This window comes from Naegleria fowleri, assembly GCF_008403515.1.
Source record: "Naegleria fowleri strain ATCC 30894 chromosome Unknown tig72, whole genome shotgun sequence".
NCBI lineage: Eukaryota > Heterolobosea > Eutetramitea > Acrasida > Naegleriidae > Naegleria > Naegleria fowleri.
The window spans coordinates 134,952-159,222 of NW_025408004.1; the positions used below are offsets into that span (position 1 = coordinate 134,952).

Here is a 24,271-nt window from a genome sequence, read left to right on the forward strand (position 1 = left end):
TTTTTCGTTGATTCACATTATTTTTTGAAGAAGCAAATAGTGTGCAACAATTTTGTTGAACTGACAATCAATCTCTGACAGTTTATTATTGTCTTTGATAGAATGCTTGAAGTGATGTCCTTTCTATTGGTTTTTCCAAATCACAAAATAAAGTCTGACCACCCCAATTTCCAATTGTAACACTCACATAATCTCCAATACCATAATCTCCCCATTTGGGAATGACCACTCTTTTGTTGTTATCAGTTCTTCCAACCCAATAGTTTTCTGGATCTCTCTTTGAACTCGAATCAATTAATACTAATTGTTGAGTTCCAACTTCTTTAGCATATTGTTGTGATAGATTGTTTTTGTAGGTTTGAACTAATTCGTTCAATCGTTGATTCTTAACCTCTGGAGGAACGTCGTCTTGGTAATTTCGATGAGCATGTGTTTTCTCTCTCAAGGAATATGCAAAAAGATATGCCTGATCATATTTGACATAATTCAATAAATCTAATGTTTGTTGATGATCTTCTTCAGTTTCTCCACAAAAACCAGCAATGAAATCTGATGAGAGAGCAACGTTTGGAATTCTTTCCTTAATTCTGTCTACTAACTTTCTATAGGACTCACTTGTATAACCTCTTCGCATTAATTCCAATACTTTGCTACTTCCACTTTGTGCTGGAAGGTGAATTTGTTTACAAATATTTGGAGTCTCACGAATTAGTTCAATAAGATTGTCAGGATAGTCCTTAGGATGCGGACTTGTGTATCGAATTCTCATTTCAGGATCAATTTGTGAGACCTCGTACAATAATTCTGTAAATGTAATTCCTCCAACTTTTGGTTTGTAAATTGATTTAAATCCATCCGTGTTTTCAATGATCTTCTCAGATAAATGAGCATATTTGTCTTGGAATTCGCTTGGAGAAGTGTCACGATATGAGTTCACGTTTTGACCTAATAGAGTAACTTCTTTCACACCATTCTTTGATAGTTGCTTCACTTCCTCTAAAATACTTTTAATATCTCTTGATCGTTCTCTTCCTCTTGTGAATGGAACAATGCAGTACGAGCACATATTGTCACAACCTCTCATAATAGATACAAATGCACTTTTGCCAGTGTCTCCAACACGGATAGGTTCAATATCTGCATATGTTTCATCTTGAGAAAGCATGACATTAATTTGAGCTTGTCTTCCTTCCACCACATCATTACCCTCTTCCGGTTTTCTACGATTTTCCAATTCAGATTCTTCATTCTTTACTAACAGATTTGGCAATTCTCGATATTGATCTGGACCAACCACTACATCAACCATTTTAGTTTCAATGAGTTTAGTTTTCAGTCTCTCAGCCATGCATCCCAGCACGCCTACTTGAACACCACTCACAGGATATAAATCTGGATGAAAATTATGTAATTGCTTATTCATAAATCGTTTCTTCTTCAAATTGTGCAAACGAATCCAAATTTTGTTTTCAGCATTTTCTCTAATTGCACAAGTATTTAAAAGAATAACATCTGCTTCCTCTTCCTTCTCAACCAGTTTGTATCCAGCTTTGTTCATTATACTTAAAATTATTTGTGTATCAGAAACGTTCATCTGACATCCATATGTTTCTATAAAAACACCTCTTTGTTTTGGTGTTGTTGAGAAAGATGGAGAGTTTGATTCTAAAACATCTTGCTCACCATTGTTGGAGGTGACATCCAACTTATTATTCATCGCTTTGTTCATAAAGTACTCCAAACCGGGTCCATTTGTCCATGGTTTTTCCGCACTCGTTGTTTGTTCTTCTTTCCGAGAAATATTTCTCCGAGTACTACTAATAGGAGAAGTATATTTTATGAGGAGGTTGCACTTCTTTTGGTTCCAATGATGATGATGCAAGGATGATGATTTTAAATTCAATCCCGAAGAGGTGTTGCATCTTCTTTTAAACATGGAAGAAAAGCCTTGCTTCATTTTTTTAAATGAATGGTGCTGCCCGCATATGGCCGAGTGGTTTTTCTGGACCTGTGGCAGCCAACTGGTCCAGCGTTCGAATGCCAGGGGTTGCTGCTGTTATCGTGAGCAGTTTAAACACCTTTACTTCCGGGGTGCCTGCTAGGAAGTCACTACGTATCTTACGTTCGGCTTGTAAATAATGTACATATAAACCATCGAACAACGTTTATCATCGAATAAACCCATCCCTGTATTTTTTTAAATGAATGGTTTTTGAAATATTATCAACCGATAGTAAAGATTGGATGGAATCAATAGGGTGCATCCTATGAGACATGATGATCTTGTGTGAACCTATGGAGTTAGTTGTTTGATGGAAAACATTCATTGTAGAGTTTTTTCTGTTGTTGTTATATAATTTCAACGACGACGGAGTTCATTCCTTTGCACAGAAAAAAATGATTCAAGACTTTTCATCGCCAAATTTCTTTTTTCATCACGTGAATCATTAAATTGTTTGGAAATGAGTCATCAATTTTCTCCACTGATATTGGAAAAAGTCAAAGAGGGTGTATTGAGTGTTTGTTTCAACACCTTTGATTTTCTATTGCTCCGAAGAGCAAATTCTGAAATTGTCATTTCGAAAATTATTCTAGAATTTATTGAAAGGAATGTTTATCCATTGAAGAAAGTGAGAAAATTAGTTAAAAATTGTTTTATCTATTGTTCAAAATATTCTCAGAGAAAAATTATTTTATTCGATTGGCTTTTCTATTATCCTCTGCTAGAGAATACAGCATGGAAACAATTAGAAAATAATTTGGTCAAGTTATTTGGCTCTGGAATTTTTGCGATAGAAATTGAGCCAGGAGTGCTCTATATGAAAGAAACCATCAAATATTGTTGTAGACCATACATGAGCGTTGAGAGTTGCTTATTGAGAAGATGCAACAACCCCACAAATTATTTTCAGAAAATTGAAAGTACAAATCTGATAGACTATGACATTGTTGCCTATTTATCTAGGAAAGTTATTGAACAAATTGTGAACGTAGAGGACAGCAAAGAGAGCTTTGAGCAAAACATTCGAAAACACATCAAAAGATCTCAACACGAGCTGAATGACAGAGAGGGGAAGTTTCTGGATATCCTAATTCACACCTTGTTTTCAGAGCTAGAATTTAAAAAACAGCCAACCAGACAAGAAAAGATAATGAAGTTTATTAGTGAGTGGCAAGGAAATGCAAAGTTGGAAATCGTTAAACAGATGAATTTGGAGAAACAAAAACAGTCGACAGATAAACTTTAACAATCAACATGGTTAAATGGGTACCATGTTTGCATTAGCTTTCATGAGAGACACTTATATTGTAAATCCGACTGACAATGGTGAAGGCCGAAAGTTGTGACAAAATTATATTCAGAATGTAAGCGCGGACAGTTTATTCTTTTGCAATGATAGCTGTACCTCTCTGATATATTGAATTCACAGAAAGACTTTCGTCATATTTCAGGAAAAGCGAGCATAACAACTTCTTTCGAGAGGAGTTGTGATAAAGTGGAATCTTAATACGAGAATTGTTGTCTTTCAATTTTGAGTTGTTGCATTCTTCCCACCCAATTTTAAGGAGTGATACTTGAGAGCTCAGATCCTTTCCAAGAGCAAGCTTGTTTTCACTCCAGGTGCAACCTTGTAGAATGAGTCCTTCAATCATAAAAACATCTTTTTGATCATCATTTGATTCTGACCAATCAAATACTTTGAGCTCAAGCTTTTCCAGTGGAATATTGTATTTAGTTGCAGTATATTCTCGTAATGTTGTAAGGTAAGCCTCTGGACTCAATAACCCTCCAAGCCAAACACATCCCCTGTTATTGTTAAATCTTACTTGGGTTGCGAAATTTTCTCTAATTTCATTAAAATGCAACAACCTTTGTGTAAAATCTAAAAACCACATGTTGACTGTTATTCCTTCCAAATATTGATATCCATACGACCACAATGAAGGTGTTACTCCCTTTATCAAATCATTGATCACCTTTCTGTAATAATTGTTGCATTTTATCTTTCGATTATTAATCTTTGTAATATTGATCAAATCAGTTTTAACAATGTTGTAAATTTCGTTGAGTTTCTCAATTTCATTCTTGAAAAACAAGTAAAGTTTTTGGTCATAAAGAGTGGTGGGCTGTGTTGCTAACTTTTCATCAAAGCTAGTGGGGAGCTGATCTAACCAATCAAGAACTGTCTTTTGGATGAATTCAATGGATGAGTCTACCATAGGGGTGGTTACTCGATCTGACACAATAGATTCTAACAGCTCTGCAGAGTCTTCTTCTATCATATCTTTGATTTTAAGGACTTGTCTGATTGTCAAATTTGCAACATTAATATTCGTGAGTTGAGAAATGTTGTGGGGAAGTCCAAGCCACTCTGGTTCTTGTTGTGGAATTGTTTCGATCGCATTCAAGATTTGATCGTATTTTGTGAAATTCATTCCATTCTGACCAATACCAGGTAAAGTAAAACTGCTCTCATAACTTGAAGGTGTAAGAATGTCAGCAATGAATGAATTAAGAATGATTTGATCGTATTCATTATCTATTTTCCCCCCATAAATAGATTCTCCCAACAAAATGTGTAATGCTTTCCATGGAAGAGTCTCAGGTTTCACATTTTGTCTACCTTCTGAAATGAGATCTACCCATTTATCAACAGTGTCAAACGACCATTTAAGATCACTATAATTGATTTCATACTTTTTGGACCAACCTATTGGAGGGTAACTCAAACGCTCTTGAAGAACAGCATGTAGCCATGAAACAAGCATGTACAATTTCGCTCTTTCAACAGGAGGCTTTTCCAAATCGCTTCTTTTGAGATTCGAGAATGTTTGAGAAAGACAGTTTTTGATTCCTTGTGAAGACTCAAATACAAGCGTATATGACATTCGAAGTAAATTGTGATTAATGTTGGCATGAATTTCGCTCGTCAAGAATAGTCTAAATGAATTATGAACAGAATGTTCATATTTAAGAGAGTGAAGTTTCTTTTCCAAAGTATATAGAAAATCAGGATCCAAGTGAACGTTCTTCAGTAATACCCAGCTTCCATGTTTAAAAGCATAACTAATGGCTCTATCAGCTTGCTCATTGGACTCAATGGATCCCATTGCTATGGAGGTACAATGGTGTTGAGAATTGCGAACTAATTCCTCAATGTGAATGGAAGCATCATAACCTGATACAGAAGCAAGAATTAGAGGTGTAAATTTGTCTGCCTCATGTTCCACAATTGAGCTAATATTCCAATCGAGTTCTAAAAAGTTTCTTCCGAATACAGTTCCAATAAATTCTTTCATATATTGAACCAAGAGTTCAGGCTTCAATGTTTTAACAACCATCATTCGTCTATATGCGTCTATAATAGGGTTATGAGAAGGTTCAAAACAATCAGGCAATAGAGTTGTTTCTTCCAAAATGAACTGTTTCCAATGGACTTTGTGTTCCTCAAGGTGTTTAACAATATTACGGAATGGTGAAATTTTTTGTAACTTTTCCATCATGTGGCGTTGAAACTGGCCAAGCACAATGACACCATTTTCATTGAATGCAATGTTCGATGTACCAACCAGATCTTCTAGTAGATACGCTTTTTCTTCATGTGATATTATATTTCCAATTTTGATCTGAGCTAACTTCATAGCTAAAGTCAATCGATCATTATGCAGGAGACTTCTTGAAACTTTTCTATAAATTTCAAAAAACAGTTTTTCTGATAAGAATTCTACTCTATTTTTAACGCTGTCTTGGGAAAGTGCTAAAATCTCATTCAAAGTTTTGATTAATATAGCAAGAGAAAAATAATAGAGAGCATTGATTTCTGAAAGTTGAGTTAACGTAAAGTAGATGGTACTGCAATAAGCTGCTAGCGGACAGAAAACCTCGCTCATGATACTCAAAGTATCAATTACTCTTTCAGATTCTCGTTTCTTATTTTCAATTTCTTTTGAATTATCTTTAAGTTTTTCTAGTGTACCAACAAGTGTTTCATTCTCCAAAATTGATCCTTTTGATGAACTCAATAACGACAGTAGAGTATTTTCGAGTTCTCTTAGTTTGGCCTTATATTCACCTTGGAGCTTTAACTGCTCAGATCTCCGTATATCAATTTCAGGGTTCTCCTTTTGCAGAATGGCAGAAAGGCATTGATTTCTTAAACTTGATGGTGTCACTGAAAAATTAACAAAGGTCACTCTGCTTGACAAGTCTGGTTCATATTGATGTGAGGGATCTCTAGTAGTGAGGATTAAGACAAAAGTTGGAGATAAATCAATATCCTGATTTCCAAGATTTACAATGTTTCTACCTCCTACTTTTTTCACATGCCTATTGAGTACAGGATTCAAAATTGGATCTACATGTTCAGCATCAGTCACCAATAGAGGAGTTCCAAACCTCATAGCATTTTCTAAACTTTTCATGAAGGAGTCATCTGTAAAACTTGTTTTGATAATATTTCTTGGTCTGTAGTAATTATAAATAAACTCTGTCGCTTGGCCTGTTGGGTCAATTATTAACGGGAACTTATTAAATCTTTCCAAAATTACAGCATTTTGTAAGGAAATTTCATCATTGACTGAAAGTTTGTTTGATTCCCAATTGAGTCTCTGCTGAGGGGTTGAGAGATAATCAACCAAGTTAATATTTTCCTTGTACTCAATGTTGAATTTGGTTAAAATAGATACCCATATATACATTAGATTCTTTCTATTTTGTTCATCAAAGAATCCAGAATAGGCTAAAAATGCTGCTGAAAGTATTGAATCTCCTAGTAGAGTGAGCTGTTGTTTGTGGTACTGTCCAATTTGTTCTGACCATCTTGTGGCCTCTTGTGAAAGACTTTCAATGAGTGATTTTGATCTTATTACTTTTGACTTGACAATATTAATTTCCATTTCAATAGATTTGGTTTCTTGAACCAACATAGTGTACTCATTTGTGAACTCATTGATTTTGGTTTTTAGCTCTCTAATGACTTGTTGAATTTGATGCTCTTTTTCTTGAAGAATTTCGCTTTCTTTTTCTAATGCGAGTACCTCAGCCTTAAGTGGAGCAATCTTTTCTACAATGTCAGAGTATTTAACACATGAAGAGAGCCATAAAATAAGAGGGCCACATGCCTTGCTAGCATTGAATACTTTTGATTCCTCCAAATTTGGGTCATCCAAGTATTGTTGTTGTAGTCGGACCCTTAACTTTCGAGGTATGTTGTTTGCATCAGGCTCAAACGTTCGAATATTTGTAATAAAATCCAATGAACTGACAACTTTTTTGATGTCTTGCCATGCAGGTACACTCTTCTCCCAATCATTTGGGCTTAATAGAATGATAACCGCTTCTAAGGCCTTTTTGACTATAGGAGGAGGATTGTTGAACGCTCTAAGTTCCTGGATATGTTTGGCTTCAATTTTTTTCACTTCTTCTCTCGATTTCAACAGTAAAGGTTGCACTTCGTCGAGCTCTTTTTGACTTTGAGTCTTTCTCTTATTAATTCCGACACTTTTTTCTTCTAATTGTTGAGATAAAAGTATCGATTGTTGCTTCTTGTTTTCAGCATCTTTTTGATTTTCAACAATTTGATCAAGTTTTTCTTTTGCTTGAGCATTCTTGATATGTAGTTTGACCTCCTGTTCTTTCAACTGATTTTGAAGAGAAATGACATAATCTTCTGTATCCTTTAGGCGTTTTAATCCTCTTTCAGTGTGAGTTTGTTGTTCCTGGATCTCTTTTCGTTTTTCCCAATATATTTGATCCAACTGTTTGATGAAATCGAGGAAATGTCTTGGTGATAAAAATAATTTCTTTCCTGATTTGCGTTCCCAATCCATTCCAACCTTTTCTACACAATAATTCATTTGAACTAAGGCATCCGAAATTGTTGTAATATTGGTAGTATCTTTTGAAAAGAAGTCTTTTGTAATCTTACTTGTAAATGAGGAAGCAATTTCTTGAAGACCTTGATAGGGCCATGATCCAAACCAATCAATTACACATCGGTTGAACAAAGCTGGAGAAGTTGCAGCTCTTGACTTGAAATCTGCATTTGCTGGATTAATAGTGAACACAATATGAAGATTCTTTTGAACTTGTGTAACAAACCACTGATAGATCTCCTCAGGAGTATCAAGGTTCAAAACGTTGCTCATAGTTGCAGCATCCTTGCACATGTTGATAAGATTGGTATATTCATCAGCTTCAAAAAGACCAGGGACTTCACCACTTGCTAATAGTGAGTTCATATATTCGAGGAAGCTTGGTTTTAGAATATTTGATTCATCAAAAATGAAGCAAATCTTTTCATCTTTGCATCCAGAACGTCTGAGTACTTTACGTAAATCTTCTTCAAAGTCCTTAATTCCATAATTTTTATGTGCTTTGATTTGAAAGACACTAAAATCGTTCATCCAAGCACAAAATCTTGCAAGCAACGCTCTTCCAGTTCCACTATGTCCACACAGTAGGAGATGACCAAGTGGTTGTTTCAACACACGGTCAATTCTCAACATGTGTTCCATAACGGAATCAAAGAGAACCAAATGCACATCATATTCTTCTTCAGAGAATAATTTCAATTTCTGCTCTAGGAATAACTTCAACTCTTGTTTTTCAACAGAATTGTAACTATTAGAGAGCCACTTGCAAAACATGATTGGTCTTTGGAGAGCACTCTCAGTAATCATTGGAAAATGTTTCAAAAGGATCGAGTCCAATGTTCTGTCGGTCCATTGTCGTTCTTCGTCTGAGACCAATCGATCACTGAAAATTCGTAATCCCTCATGCGCCAACAATCGTACATAATCATCCAAGGATACAAAATTGATATTCTTCAGACCTTCTTGAAGAGCTCGAATCCATCGACTGAGTTCTCTTGGGCTGTAAATGTAGTGAAGTTGTTGCTCGGTGGTGAATTGGTTCCGCGAGCTTAAATAAAATTCGACCATGGCTTTTGTTGATGGCTCTACGTGTTGAGACAAGTTTGGAAGTTTGTGGAGGATGGCCTTCAAAAAGGTTCTATAAATTTGTTTGAGAGACTCTTCTTCAGGGAAATCTACAAACAGTAGAGGACAATGTCTCATAAATCTCAAGCTTAAAGAGGTTCTTCCGGAATCTGTTGGAGGATTGCATGACCCTACAAACATGATCCTTTCCAATTTGATCCATGAAAGATCAGAATATCTCCAAAATCCACCATGCTCAATTAATTGGCGCATGAATGTTATGACTCTTTGAGTTCCATAATTATCATTTGTTGGCAAGTTAATTTCATCACAAAACACGATTAACCACTTTCCATTTTGATTTGGATGCATGATTAATCCATTTGGTGTGTTCGTTACTTTGCAATACAACTCTAATGACTTCAAAATCAGGGAAGATGTTGTAGCACTTGAAAAGTTCAAGAAGCAACTCTCCACATTGGAAAGAGATTTCAACACAGAGGTCAACAAGAAAGTTTTACCGCTTCCTGGAGGACCACACAAAATGATTGGTTTTCGGTCATGAATCCATGTTTCAACGAGATGGTCATTTCGTACCGTATCGAGAGTAGGAATCATGGAATTACCAAGTATCTTGTTATCGTCTACAAACACCTCCTTTGGAACTCTTCGTGAAAAAGGTATCCATTCTCCATCGTTGATATTCACTTCAAAGTCTGTGAGATCCTTTCCAGCAGCTATTGTGGAAGGAAGATCAATTCGACCTTCAATATTGGAAATTAGAAAATCTGCAAATTTCTTTCTCATATTGGTGTTGCAAGAACTAGAAAAGGCCCATAAAGTCGCAAATAGAAATCTATTGGATATGTACTTTCGAAAGACTTCATCACTCATTGGGAAATCTAAATGTGTGAAATTGTAATCTTGTACAGCCTTAATACTCTCATTGATAAAAGAGAATAAGGAAGTAAGAGATCGAATAGCAGAATATTCCATGACATGTTCAAGTTGTTTCGAAAAGGAAATGCATTTCGTAATGAAATTGTGGAAAAATGGTGAAATAATATTTGCCACTTTCTGTTGAATGAAACGTAATTGTGATGGCTCGGATGTAGAGTTGTCCGAAGAAAGAGTTTGTAGGTAGTTGTAAACAATCATTTGTTCAGTTAAAATATCATCATTAAAGAAAATCATTCCACAACGACTGACAGTCGCCATTGTTGCATACTTCAAATCATGCGTTTCGAAAACGATTCTCACATTTTCTGTGAGAGCTAATCGTTCTCCGTTGGGTAGAGTAAATAATTTGTTATCATCAAGTACACTATTCAGGTTTTCCACCCAATCTGGATCAACATCGCCATCAAATATAATCCAATGTCTAGTTGAACGTTCCTGTGAGTTAATAATTTTTCTCAAAATATTCGTAAATACACCATCAGTCCATTCTCTAGTGACAGGATCAAGTCTTCCATAGAGTTCATCTTTAGTGAGAGCCTTTGGATCAATGACATGATATTTGCCAGAAATTCCTTCATAATTCTCTAATGCTTTCAGCAATACTTTCCATGTAGTAGATTTGGCACTGGCACTTGGTCCAACTAAAATAAATCCATGATGGAGTGTTTGAATGTTATAAAGTTGAATAAGCTTACTCATCCATTTTTCATCTGGTAGCAAATGCTCCTTGTTGCATGTTTCAATGATACATCTTTTAAGGTCTTGCAAAGAGCTCTCTTCCGTGTCAACTCCTGGAAAAATATTTGACACCAGTGATGCAAGTTGGAGAACATCACGTCCAACTAGTTTGGGAATGATGGTATTTTGGATGCTTTGTATCAAAATTTTAGATTCGGATGAATGGTTTGAAAGATCATTTCGTTTTAAATATCCTGCATTGATCAAGACGCTTTTTAAAGCCCGTAGTCCAAAATCATAATGAGATTGCTGGGAGAGTTCATCTCTACACAAATCAAAAAATAGAACAGTTTTTCTGGCGAGAGATTCTGCATCCTTAAATCCTTGTGAATATAAAATTACTTGAGCAATTAGTTCCTTATCAGGTTTTACCATAGCAACACTTCTAAATAGCTGTTTGAGGTTATCAGGTAAATTTGATCTGCCTGCATATCCAGGGTTCATTGTTATAAATATACCAGTAGCTTCATGTATCGAACATCTTTTTCCTATTAACTCAATCTCAGTTTTTCGATCTCTAAGAGCAGTTTGAATGGTCTGGATTTGTTGTGATACAGCCGACATGATTTTTTCGTTAAGTCTGTTGAACTCGTCAAAACATCCCCACGCTCCACATTGACAAAGACCAAGGAAAATTCTGCCCATTGCCTTACTGTCAAACGTGTCATCACAATTAAACACTAGAACAAATCTTGCTAGTTGAGCTCCAAGAGATTTGACTGTTTCTGTTTTTCCTGTACCTGCAGGTCCAAATGGTGATCCTCCTAGTCTTGAATGGAGTGCTTGAGTAAGAGCTAAATAGCACTTATCAGTAAGTGGAGTTTGTACTAGTTTTTCAAGTACACCGAGATATTCAAATCCATAATAAAATTCTGCGTTAGCAATTTTAACAACAAGTTTCTCCTTCACATTTTGGCCATGCTCATTCCAATAAAATCTCATATGATAGAGCCAATCAAAATTCTTATTACTCTTGAGATTGGATGTGATTAATTGCTTTGTCACTGTTTTTTGATGGACCAATTCATTAATTAATTGTTCACACTTTTTTCTTCGCAAAGTATTTTCAGGACCAAAACATGATAAAGACATGTCAGTTAAATTTTCAAGTAGCTCAACTACTTTTTGATATACAAGAAATAGATTGCAAGAAGCAGATTGAAGCTGTCTTTCCATAAGAAAAGTCCAACACACTTGAGCAGAAGTAACAATTACTTGAGTTGGAAAACTTGACATCCAATTAGCCAACTCTTTAGCGCTTATTCTATCATGTGCCAACAATTCTTGCAACATTCTAATTGACCGATCCATGAGTAGGCCAAGAGTATGTCGCATTTCTTCCTCTAAATTGGCCAAAAATACGTGAACAGAATCATTGGAATTGAAAGGAATTTCGTTCTCTAATTTAACAATCTCAGACTCTCTTGAACACATTGAAATTGCCTTATGGTCTCTAAATTCAAGAGATGAAATTCCAGAGAACATTTTCTTAAGATGTTTTTGCAATTTTTGCGGATCATTAGAGTTTCCAATAATTTCAAGTAAATCTTCGTCTCCAACAAAGTAAAATCTCGGGAATGCAGCCCTTTGTTTTTCTAAATATTCTCCTAAAGATTTTTGAAGCTTATTTAACTGTTCTGAAAGCTTTTCTAATGAAGGTACAACATTTGGAATGTTAATAACCTGAGAACAAAGAGGATTCGCATGAATTTTTCTCATCAAAGACACGAATTCATGTTCAATAGATTGAAATCTTTGGGCTTCTTTTGGGAGTTGATATTGAATATCAACATTACCTGAAAAAACGCCTTCTAAATAAACCCATACTCTTTGAACATCACTTAGTACATCACACAATACTCTCATTCTGTTAACTTTGGTTTCCAAAGATGAGCATTCATCTTCGAAAGCTTTGAAGAAAGGCGAGTTTCTCATGGATGAAAACGTCTTTAAATTGTCCATTATTTGTGTTGAAACTTCGTCCCAAGATTTTACAAGATAACACTTGTTGCTGTAATTTGTGAGATCAAATTTCATAGTGTTCCATAAATCTCGAGATTGAGAAAGGTAAATCTCAAGTCCGAATTCTCCACGAGCTTTTTCAAGGATAGCACGAACTATTTTCTCATAGCTTAGAATTTTGCAATCCCAAATGTCTCCAAGTGTCAGTTGAGTCAAGACCCAATTTGCTCCAATCAATTTTCTTAACTCTATCCAATGACGTTCTTTCATACACTCTTCTTTTAGAGAACGTAAAATGGCCATTTCCTTTAAGTGTTGTTCTATTATTGTAATAAGATTTTCAACTGAAGAATAGGTTAACATCCATGGATTCAACTTTTTCACTCTTTCAATTAGCTCTGTAAGTTTGTTATGAACAGTCTTACAAATTATACTGTTGAAAGCTTGATCCCTTAGAATGTTTAGCTCAGTCCATATGGAGTGCACTGAAGTCCAAACATCTTTCAAGTTTTGTAATTCTTCAGAATAAGCATCAAGTTTATCCACTTTCAATATATCCATATCTAAGGCTTCTCTACTTGTACAAATGTTCATGTGTTCTCTCTTCAGTTGAGAAAGTTTGCTCTCAAGATAATCTAATTGCTTGAGAGCTTCTTGTGGTTCCACATTTCCTTCAAGAGGTCGTTTTAATTTCCATTCATTTGAAAATTGATCCATCATAATAAAGAGTTTCTTTTCTTCGCTTAGAAGATTCTTTGTTATCTGATCTTTCATTGACCTTACTGATTCATTCTTCAAATCTGCAATCTGCTTAAGTGCTTTCCACTCGCTTTCAACATTATCAGAAAAAATCCATCCTTCTGGGAGTTTACAATTGTAATCAATGATGAGCTTTTCTCCTTCTTTGAATAATTTAATATTAAATTCCCAAGTACTGAACTGTTTCTTAATATTTTTGATTTGACCCAAAAATTTGATGGCATCTTGTGTGCTTCTCTCCACTCTTGCGCTCTCTATTTCGTCTCTCTGCTTGGAAATGCTGTTAAAAACATTTTTCATGGATTCTTTCATTTCCGTAGAGACTCTTAAAAGTATTTGTCGCAAAGTATCATCAAACTTAACATTAAGCTTTTCGTATACGTCCCTGTAGTTTACCACTATTGGCCCAAAATCTTTTGAATAAAGTCCATTCTCTGATACGAGTTTTGCTTTGGAAAAATCTTGCAAGAGTTGAATCCAGGATTCAAGTTCATTGAACTCTGACATTACTTGCCCAATGTCCATGTCCCACATGGATTGATATTGCAGCCATTGTTGGACATATTTATCTGTCTTTCGTGAAGACTTTTGGACCAAAACAAAAATTGAGTGTAACTTTTCTTCAGAAACTCTTTCCAATAAGTATTTAAACGTTTTTCTCTTTTCAGATGTGAATGCCTTGTCATAGCGATCACTCTGAATAACGCATAAATCGCAAATCCAAGATAGACATGTACTCAATTTTGATGTCCAGTACGCTTGTGCCCTATGCACTGAAGGAATTACCTTCATTGATCTATTAACAATCTTAATTTCAATTTCAAATTTTGAAATATTAAGCTGAGAGAAAATGGAACAATCTTCAACATTTTCGTGATAATTTTGCTCTTTGGCTTCAAAGTCTTCGTCTAGTTTGTTAGGTTCGTCGAGGGTTGGACTGTACATGCTTTGGAATTCTGAGAGCCACATATCCATTAATTCATTCAATCGAGCCAGCAAAATAGTTTCAATATTGTCGTTGAGAATCTTCACCCAATTTGACAAATTCCCAACTTCCCCTCCCAATGCAAGAGAATCAACAATCTTTTGAATATCAGAAAGTATTGATTCTAGCTTGTTGTATGTAATTTTGCATGACCGTAACGTTTCTAAATGTTCATAAATGTTGCCCACTTTAAGAACCAACTCGTGAATATTTGATGAAAACTTGTTTAGCTCTTCATACAGCTCCTTTGAATACTTTTCTAACTTGGTACTTCTCCAAGTTAACTCAAACCCCTCTGAAAGCTTTTGGTAAACATTTTTCAAATATTTGGATGTAAGTGGTACTATATCGCTTCGATCATCAATCTTTTTCATTGTCTTCTTGAAGGTTTTAAGGCTTTCCATCAATGACATTGCTATTGGATGAATAATGGCCGCTTCTGAAGCAACATTCTTTATCTCCGGTTTAACTCTAATATCGATTTCAAGAGAAGACATATTTCGAACCTCCTTAATCAGTATTCCAATATCCTTGTCAAAATTAACTCGTATGTCCATCTTTTCGCCTTTGTTTTTCATTATTTCAAAAATAAATCCCTTAACAGAAACAGTGCTATCACTTAGATGAAATATCTTCCACTTAAAGAGCTTTTCGATTATTTCATTGTTCCATCTTTCAATAACTGTATAGATATTTCCATTGAGCTTATTTTTGAATCGTTCTCCTTCTTTTCTTAAGTTGTTCTCTTCAATGTGGCGAGTTCCGACTTTTTCTTCTTGGAGAAGCTCAAATGCAATTGGAACAATATCACCATAGGGGCTCTTAGTTTTTTCAAGCTCTCTTTTCAAAATTTCCTTGCTCTCAATAGCTATATATCTCCACTGTGACTCAGAGTCAGGATAAACAAGCTCAAGAAATGCAAGAGATAATGCTGTTCCAATGATTTCTTGTTTGGAAATTTGACCTAAGATTGGATGATTTGAAATTTTAGATTGCATCAATGAGAAAGATACACCCATAAACTCCGCCAAAGATTCGTTGAAGCCCCACAAGCAATCCTTTTTCCGTAAAATTTTTAGCCTTTCCCAACCGTTACCGAAAACATCATCCACTCTTTTCATATAAGTTATTAATTGATTTTCAATTTGTCTAGCCCAAATTACAAATCCAGATATCGAGGGTAAATCACGTAATTTGCTCATTTTCTCGGTTTCGGAGAATGAATAGTGTTGTTTAAATTTGTCTTCGAGTTTCGAAATATCCTCTTTCACTCTTTGTACTAATTGTTCTTGATATTGTTGAATTGCGCTTCGAATGCGAGGCTTGTAAAACAAGGGATTGAATTTAGAGAAAATTCTAAACATCTCACTGGCAGTCTTGGCAACTCCGAGATGGTCAGAAAGCTTTCGTGCGATCACATTTTCAGCTTTGTCAATCTTTTCATGATAGGATTTCAGGGCATTTTTCCAAGTGGCTTGTCCCTCTGAGGACGTGTCAAAGATTTTGTCTTCCAATGCTTTCAACTCTTCGAAGGCCTTGTTTACTTGTTCCAAAACGCTAGTTTCACGTTGATCTGACATTGTGTTTAGAAATACTTTCTCAATGACTGCTCTTAATTCTTCATGTTGAACCCTAAAATTTCTAATTTCTTCTATTCGTTTTTGAAGTCCTACATGTTCAAGCTTGCTTATCTCCATTTTCTGTTTTTTTCTGGTTACGTCTGTGACAATCTTACAAAACGTTTTGATGTCAGAATCCAACGTTGTAAACAATTCAATACAGTTTTTTGAAATATGGTCGAAATCATCAAACTGCATAAATAATAGCTGCATAGACCTCAAAATTTCTAAGAGTTTCTCGTTTACATCTCTGGAAAACGCTTCAACCAATTTGATAGCTCTCATCATTGGATAAGACTCCTTGTTTTGATAAATTTTTGATTTGTTTAGCAATGTAAACATTTGTGCTATGGTAGCCGTTATTTTGTCGATATCTTTAGCTGACAAAAACTCGGAAATAGGTAAATCTTGCATTAATGAACTGCATTCTTTTGCTCTCATCAACATCTCCTCTATACCTGTGGTGTTCAAAGCCGTGAAAGCCTGCATTCTTCTCGTATTTTTCAAAATATGAAGTGTGTAGATTATCTCTTGGCTTTTCATGCCTTGATCAACTTTGGAAAGAACTTTTTCAAAGTCACTCCAAAATTTAATTTCATGAGACACACTATGGATGTTTATGTCCCTGAAAAGGTTGCTAATAGAACATTTTTCAAAATTAATGACTTACTCTGCACGTTGTATTAAAACTCTAATTTCCTGAGCTAGTTGAAGAGACATTTTGCTGATTTCTTCTACCACCTTGGTTTCGTTTTTCAGCTTGGTGATTTTATCGCTTAGTGAGTCCAAAGTGGCACCTTTTTTAATCAAGTCTTTTATATCAGAATGAACAAAATCAAACACGTTGAGCTCAGGTATTGAAAACGATTGACATTGATGACTAATCTCAAGCCTCAGAGACTTGATTGTTTCCAGCACTGATCCTGATATTCTTTTTTCATTTCTTTTTTCTAGTGCTGATAAATAAGGTTCAAATCCAAAAGATAAATAAGAGTTGAGATTTTGAAAAGGATTTCGCTGGCTGTTCAATTCGACCACTTGGAGTAGAGTGGTCAATTTTTTCCCTTCCAAGAGTTGGTCTGTAAAGTTCTTTTCATCTGTTTTTATGAAACAAACTAGCCAAGAATTTTCCTTAAATTCAAGTTCACTGCTAATATTGTAGTCGTATAGCAATTCCTCTGTCATCAATAAACAATATTATTTTAAAGATGAATCTCCATGATTCTACTTTACCTTCTCCAAGTTGATGTTCAGAGTCTTCTAGTCTTTGATGTTCGACTCTAAGGCTCTTTTGAAGATAGAGAGCAGGATAAGCATTCTCAAAGAGAAACAAGGAAATGATCTCTCGCTTTTCCAAGCTTCGGAATTGTGTTTTCAATTGATTCCGATCACAATCAATAAGTAATACTCCTACATTTACTATAAATTCAATACATTGGCTGATGAGCAAGTCCTTATTTTCTCTATGCCCTGTATTTTGTATCATTTTTTTGTTGTGCCAAGAAAGCACCCGCGCCAACCACTACAACAACAAGTCTGAGAATCGATCGGAAGCTTCGCCGTCTCCATGTTGAGTTTTATAGTTGCGTTCGTTCCTTCAAACTCAAGGCCTTTTTTAGATAATACAATCGTAAATCTAAAAATTGTAAATCGTTCAAATGTAATTGTTCTTTACAAACATCACGGTAGGGAGGTTTAATAGCCTTTGCCAAATCATTTTCAACGATTTTAATTTTGTCTTCAATAGCTTGCTTTCTTTTATAAAGTTCTGGTAAATCTTCTCGTGTCATGGTGTATGTTTCGTATTGCAACGTTCTCACACGAATGTTGTTGTCTCTCTTTAATCGACATTTCAAATAATTTGCAATATCTTTTTGGCAAAATTTATCATACTTTTTTTTAGTTTGACATAGCACAGTGTTTTCCCACAAGTCTTCACAAAAATCAATACCATCAAAAAGCTGATCGGGAATGTCTGATGGTAAACTTTGTTCGCTAATTCCACTGGGATAGGCCATATCAAATTCGGAGAAGAAATAATTGTGTGAACGAAGATGTTCGAATCCATGTGGTAATTCTTCTTTTGAAAAATCCAGAACGTCTTCGGGAAACTCGGGTTCAATATATTCCCAAGCATGAAATCTCTTACGACGCAGGTGATGATTGGATGGAAGCATTTTTTATGATTCTTTTTTTTGATTCTCGATCAATTTGCTGATGAAAGCATTTTCAGTCTTATAGATGGCAAACATTCTCAAGAACATGCTGCATTTACACCTTAAAACCTTTTGCAAATACATAAGTTTCACTTGATTCGGATCTTGATGAAGCAGGTTTTATGAATTGCACATCTTCAAAGTATTGTTTAAGCTCGTTCCTCAAAACACTATCTTCAGATCCGCTGAAGATCTTTCAATTTAAATAATTAACATGCACAACAAAATAATAATCAACATACTTTCATCAACAAGCATCCTCCTTGTTTTAAAACCTCAAATGCAAAATCAATGGCCGCATTACACAAGAAAATAATTCTTCAAATTTTTCACATCATTTTCTGGTCATTACTGGATGCACTTACCTGTTGTGATCGAGAGTTTTCACTCCGCTTGTGTTTGGTGCCATGTCAGATAAAATACAATCTGCATATTCATCTTCATTCAAATAACTCCTTATTTGTGGAATACTCTCTTCAAATTTTCCTTTCAAATGAATAATTTTAATGTTCTTATTTTCTGGAGATTGAATTGGCTCCATGTCAAGGATATCAATAGTGATTAATTTACTGTTCGATTTCATTTTCTCAGCTGCCACCTGGGACCAACTTGGGATTCATCACAATGCATTAATGTGAAATAATTGATCCATTAATCGACTCATGGTCGGATTCATCACAAAGAATTATTTTTGAAAAATTAAAAAACAACAGAATCAACTTTACCTTCCAGGAGCAGCACCCAAATCAATAATTATTTTGCTCTTTTCCAAAAACTTTCCGCATTTCTCATTAATTTCCAATAACTTGTAGGCTAAAAATTAATCAATCAATATTATTTAATTCCGATGCCAACCTACCAGCTCTTGACCTGTATCCTTCAATTTTTGCTTTCTTTACAAAGGCATCTCGTCTCTGCCTTTCCAACCAACGACCCGAGCTCTTTGTTAATGAAGAGTACTTTCGGAATGATGGTGTCGATATCATTGTTTCACAATACATTTGTTGGAGGATTGGACATGGTGATGATGTGACGGAGGAATTGCGAAATAATTTTAAGAGGCCAAGTTGGTGAAAAGGTGATCGGCGTAATTTGTTCATTTTTTGATTTGTGTTGTTTGTTCGGGAATTTATGAATACCAGCACCAGAAAGCCTCAATTTGACATAACCATTCTGCAGAATCAGTATCGGATCAGGCCAAGCTACCATTCATCGTTCATCGTTGATGATCTCTTGAAAATGGATATCGACTCTGAGGTTCCTTCGCTGAAGGCAACGTTCGCCTTAAGGAAAACTCTTAAAAAATATTTGGAGTGCCTCAAACCCTCAAGATGATGCTTTCACGAGGAGCGATGCAAGATTGCATCAACCGAATGGTACGAGTCTACGAAGAAACATCGGGCCAAAAATTGGACGGAGATGAAAATGAAACAGAAGGGCTTACTCCTTTTGATGCCTGTAAATATCTTATAGCGAAAAAGATCATGGCAACGAGAGAGGTATGTACTTTAATTGAAATAGGATGATGATTTTTGAATGATTTAATACAACAGAAAATTAAACAACGAGACAACACGAAGGGAGGAGTTACTGTGAGAGCAAGGCTCAGCAATGACTTGCGGAAGATGATATCGGCCATTAAGAACGACGACCTCCAAAAAATTATTAAGATACATGAGAAGAGCGCAAAGAAACGATTCTTGAAGAAAGTGGACCCCGAACTCATAAAAGCTCAAAAGAATGATATAGAGCTTATTAAAAAACATATATTGGAACTTGAACTGCTGTCAAAGAGAAAATACGACAAAGACAGTAAGAAAAATCCAAAGGAGGATACGACAACATCTCACCTTCTTGAAGGGGCAGATGATCTCGATAATGAAAACAAATCAAGTGGAGTCATGGACGGTGTTGTTTTGGAGCAGAATCTTCCTGATGATGCCACCAAGTCTCAACTTCCTACTATTGATATTTCCCAAGCAATGCTGAAGGTACAGGATATGCAAAAACAAATTGATCAAGGACTTGATGTTTTCAGTAAGAAGCTGGACGATCTTCATCAAATGTCGTTAGATATTGGGAACGAACTGAATGAACAAAACAGACTTTTAGAACAGATCGACAAGAAAGTCGAAGAAGAGGTTACCAAGCTCAAGAATCTTAATGCAAAAGTTGACAACGCTCTTGATAAGGTCGGAGGATCCAACAAAATCATGTGTATTATTTGCATTGCCATTATTATTGTGGTGTGCGCTGCTGCTGCATTGATCTTCCTAATCTCCTATTTTTGAGCAGCTCCCGCTTGAAAAAAATTGAATCAAATAACCGTAAAGATTTCATAAAAAATGTCAAATCATGTCCTTTCTCAAGATTAGTCATCAATCGTTGGTTCCGTTCCATGAACGACACGGAAACCATCAATATACCAAGCACACAAACTTTAATTTACTAATCAACACCTCATCAGTTAATGAAATAACAAAATCGCAGTCAACAACCCTTTCATCCACAAAACCTACCAAACAAACAAAAACAACTCATGCAGAACCTCGTAATATTACGAGCAGCAAATTTTCATCACTCCGAACGTCAATTTCTCCTCTTTCACTTGTGACCCTGGATCCCTTACAAATTCCGCAGGACACAAAAAGAAGAGGAAGAATACCTTTTCTTCAGGAAGAGGTTGATGAAGAACCTAAAAGGTTCGATTTACCACCAGTTGTAAATATCCAACACACAAAAAACAAAGACACTGAGTCAACCGATTCAGAGAACGATGAAAACAAAGAGGAACAAGTCATTACACTAGATTTGGCAAATGATCTAATGACCATTAATTTAGTAAACAAGAATGAACAAAAGCAAGATGGTGCGACATCACTTCAGCCAGAGACAGATAGTGAATCAAAAGAAATTCATCCTCCTATAAATGAGGTTACCTCCATTCTGGTCAATGCCATTGATGAACTGAACACAGATACACGAAGATCGCAATCAGTGACAACACCAGATTTAATTTCGAACAATCTAAACAGATTGTTACGATCTGAATCAAGGCTGTCAGAGATTAGCATGCATGAAAAGACTTTCAACACCTCAAATATCTCAATGATGAATGCAGATCCTTCCTTAGCAAAAGACATGATCGCGAGAGAAAAAGCACAGCTGGTTCTTAAGAAATTTCTCAATGATAAGGAAAGAGAAGAAAGGAACAAGTTGAAAGTTGAGAAATTGAGGAAAGAGATTGAAGAAAGTAGAGCAAACATTGAAAAATGGAGAGAGAAAAAAGAATTGCAAAATACTTCAATCCGAAAATCTGTCAAAATGACAAAGGAACTCATAAAAGAAAGAGACATGGAAATGGAAATTATTAGAAAAATTAAAAGTATAAAACGAAGGAAAGGCAGTAATGAAGCAAAAGAAAAGCTGAAAAGTATCGAGGATCATTCGAAATTTTTTGTTTGTCAAAACAATATGCTTGCAAAACAAATGATTGCAAAACATGCTTTGAAAAAGAGGCAACTTCAGCTTGAGGAGAATTTCCTGAATGTGTATGAAAAAAGAATGAAGGAAGTTCAATCAAAAGCTCAGACTGATGCTTTAAATCTTTATGAGCTTGACGAAAAGAAACATATCAATAGAAAAAGAAAGGAAATTGCCTTGTCTCAGTTAGACATGGTTAAACAAGCACAGGTTGAGAAATTACAAACAAAGATGCTTAAAGTTAAGGTTGACAAATATCTGGGTGAATTGGAAAAATCAAAACGACAAGAAGAGTTACGGATGGAAAGAGAGTTAAGAAGCATGCAGAGAAAGCAACAAAAAGAAGCTAAAAAATTGGAAAAAGAAAGTCAACAACGTAGAAACTTTAAGTTTATCAAGGAACTTAGTATGCAAGAAATAATAAGACAACCAGAAAAAGACGATGATCAATCCTCAGATTCGTCCTATTTCACAGAGAGTGACGGCGAAGATGCTCCAATTGTTATCGTTATGAAATCTCAAAAACCAGCTGTTGGAAACATTAACATTGATTTAAGCAAAATTAATACTCAACGGCCTTGTACAGACAGTGAAAAGTATGACACAGCTAGATCATCTCTAAGCGCACGCCTTAGTATTGGCAACTTTTCACCTCGAGTCCTAGACCAAAACCTGTCCAGTCAACAATTGTCGTCCCCTAGAGATTTTGAAACATCATCGTTAAGGAAAGAGCATTCCAATCTCTTCAACACCATTGGTATTTCAAGCCAATTCTTATAAGAATTTTATATGTTTACTAAGGTAGAGTGGTTTTTAATAGTCTTATAAGGGGATTGATTTACCATCTGGACCGATCATTGCTGCACTCATGTAATCATCTTCATCTTCCTGTGTAGGGGCTGGCTTACGTTCAAGATCAATAAGAGCCAATGTAAAGGCATTACCACATGCAACTTGTAACTTCTTTCCAGGTACTAATTGAGGTGTCAATTTAATCACGTCTTGTGTGCCGTGTTGACCTGTTGTTCCCAATTGATAATACCAATTTCCTCCCATTGTATAAACGCATCGCCTGTTGATTGGTAGGAAGGCAACATGATTTCTTCCTGCAGAGCATTCTATCACTCGAACACCTTTTCCAAAATTCACTTCGTGAGGAAGATACACATTTTTACCCCAAATAAAACCACGTCCATCTTGAGTCACACATGCTGTAATGGAGTCTCCAAGAGCAACATCCCTCACCTTAATATCATTTTCTACAAATCGTGGAATTAGTTTTGGTGTGGATTCGCAATCAAATTGAGATGGTCTCAATGATTCCATTCCCAATTGTTGGGCATCATGTCTACCAAACATGTATAATTTACCATTCGAATCAATAAGAGCTGAATAATTCTTTCCCATCCTAATTTTTGAAAATACTGTCTTTTTTGTGCCACCATTTTCAATATCATCTTCATACATATCAAGTGGTGTTGGGAGTGCCTTCGAATCCGAGTTTCCAAGACCCAATCTACCCCATTCTCCCTTACCCCAAACATATACTTGAGAAGTTTCATTACTATCTTTTGGACCACAAATCACACCGATGTGATAGTCACCACACGCAACTTGTTTTACAAACTCTCCTTTCAATGCTTCTACTTGTTTTGGAAAAGGAGATAATCCATATCCAAAGATATTAAATCCAGAATGACCAAGAGCAGATTGATTAAAAGGACTTCCACTAAATCCCCATGTATACAATCTTCCTTCATCATCAATGGCAGCACAATGATAGCCTCCACATTGTATGTCAACAATTGGTCTTAAATTGAAATATTTTGGATCCACCAACACAGGAGCTGCATGTGAATGGTTATTGTCTTGTGCAAGCTGATATTCTGCTCCTCTTCCCCAGGCATATACGAATCCATCTTCAGTAAGAGCAAGGGCATGTTGTGCACTGGCTGCGGTTGATATTTTCTTGACTGTCTTTTCGTGGAACCAATAGGAATCAATAAAAGATGGAGAAGAGAGTTTTTCAATTCCGAAAGTATTTAAACCCAATTGTCCTTCATTATTTTGTCCCCAAGACATGACTTGAGTGCCCTTGTTAGGAACAATATATATTCGATCAGAGTCGATATTTGTCTTTTTTGAAAAGAAGGATCGATAGGAATTGTTGAGTTGATGGTTTGGGAGAGTATTTGAATGATGATGATGGACGCACATATTGTTGATGAACAAAAACGAAGAAGAGCCTTTTTCAAGTTTGTTGTTGAGAGAAAAACCATGTCGGAAGAGGCTTGATGAACAACGAGCACCACCACTCTGATAAATTCTGTGGTGAAGCATTTTTTTTGGTTTTTTGATTGGACAGAGCTCTGTTTCTGGTTTTTTAATGGCCCTTACTATCAATTTCGTTCCAACATAACACCACTTGATCCTTTTATTGTCTAAGCCCATAAAAAAAATTGGTCAAGCTCAAGCTCTTGTTTGATGTTAAAACTCCCAAAGTTTGCCTCCTGATCAGGAAAAGCAATATGAGAGTCATTCAATATGAATAGAAATCAATGGTTGTAATGCCAATATTTGAACCTCAATAGAAACTTTCGTCTAACTGG

General features: G+C 35.6%; 8 protein-coding genes across 8 annotated transcripts; 3 read left to right on the forward strand and 5 right to left on the reverse strand.

Moving 5' to 3' along the window:
- Positions 1 to 85: 85 nt before the first annotated feature.
- Positions 86 to 1,957, reverse strand: FDP41_009652 (uncharacterized protein; the record flags this gene model as incomplete). Its single annotated transcript, XM_044713633.1, has 1 exon — positions 86 to 1,957. One exon carries the CDS (start codon positions 1,955 to 1,957, stop codon positions 86 to 88), a length of 1,872 nt encoding a protein of 623 aa, XP_044556671.1.
- A 505-nt stretch (positions 1,958 to 2,462) lies between these two features.
- FDP41_009653 (uncharacterized protein) lies at positions 2,463 to 3,248 on the forward strand (the record flags this gene model as incomplete). Its single annotated transcript, XM_044713634.1, has 1 exon — positions 2,463 to 3,248. The coding sequence occupies one exon, from the start codon at positions 2,463 to 2,465 to the stop codon at positions 3,246 to 3,248; it is 786 nt and encodes a 261-aa protein (XP_044556672.1).
- Positions 3,249 to 3,381: 133 nt separating this feature from the next.
- FDP41_009654 (uncharacterized protein) lies at positions 3,382 to 17,449 on the reverse strand (the record flags this gene model as incomplete). The annotated part of the gene is made up of 3 exons (XM_044713635.1): positions 3,382 to 16,570; positions 16,634 to 17,141; positions 17,197 to 17,449. The coding sequence occupies 3 exons, from the start codon at positions 17,447 to 17,449 to the stop codon at positions 3,382 to 3,384; spliced, it is 13,950 nt and encodes a 4,649-aa protein (XP_044556673.1).
- Positions 17,450 to 17,540: 91 nt separating this feature from the next.
- On the reverse strand, positions 17,541 to 18,140 carry FDP41_009655 (uncharacterized protein; the record flags this gene model as incomplete). The annotated part of the gene is made up of 1 exon (XM_044713636.1): positions 17,541 to 18,140. One exon carries the CDS (start codon positions 18,138 to 18,140, stop codon positions 17,541 to 17,543), a length of 600 nt encoding a protein of 199 aa, XP_044556674.1.
- A 94-nt stretch (positions 18,141 to 18,234) lies between these two features.
- On the reverse strand, positions 18,235 to 19,279 carry FDP41_009656 (uncharacterized protein; the record flags this gene model as incomplete). Its single annotated transcript, XM_044713637.1, has 5 exons — positions 18,235 to 18,372; positions 18,422 to 18,497; positions 18,545 to 18,787; positions 18,905 to 18,992; positions 19,039 to 19,279. The coding sequence occupies 5 exons, from the start codon at positions 19,277 to 19,279 to the stop codon at positions 18,235 to 18,237; spliced, it is 786 nt and encodes a 261-aa protein (XP_044556675.1).
- Positions 19,280 to 19,552: 273 nt separating this feature from the next.
- Positions 19,553 to 20,470, forward strand: FDP41_009657 (uncharacterized protein; the record flags this gene model as incomplete). Its single annotated transcript, XM_044713638.1, has 2 exons — positions 19,553 to 19,678; positions 19,733 to 20,470. The coding sequence occupies 2 exons, from the start codon at positions 19,553 to 19,555 to the stop codon at positions 20,468 to 20,470; spliced, it is 864 nt and encodes a 287-aa protein (XP_044556676.1).
- Positions 20,471 to 20,534: 64 nt separating this feature from the next.
- FDP41_009658 (uncharacterized protein) lies at positions 20,535 to 22,442 on the forward strand (the record flags this gene model as incomplete). Its single annotated transcript, XM_044713639.1, has 1 exon — positions 20,535 to 22,442. One exon carries the CDS (start codon positions 20,535 to 20,537, stop codon positions 22,440 to 22,442), a length of 1,908 nt encoding a protein of 635 aa, XP_044556677.1.
- Positions 22,443 to 22,484: 42 nt separating this feature from the next.
- FDP41_009659 (uncharacterized protein) lies at positions 22,485 to 23,879 on the reverse strand (the record flags this gene model as incomplete). Its single annotated transcript, XM_044713640.1, has 1 exon — positions 22,485 to 23,879. The coding sequence occupies one exon, from the start codon at positions 23,877 to 23,879 to the stop codon at positions 22,485 to 22,487; it is 1,395 nt and encodes a 464-aa protein (XP_044556678.1).
- Between the last annotated feature and the right edge of the window lie 392 nt (positions 23,880 to 24,271).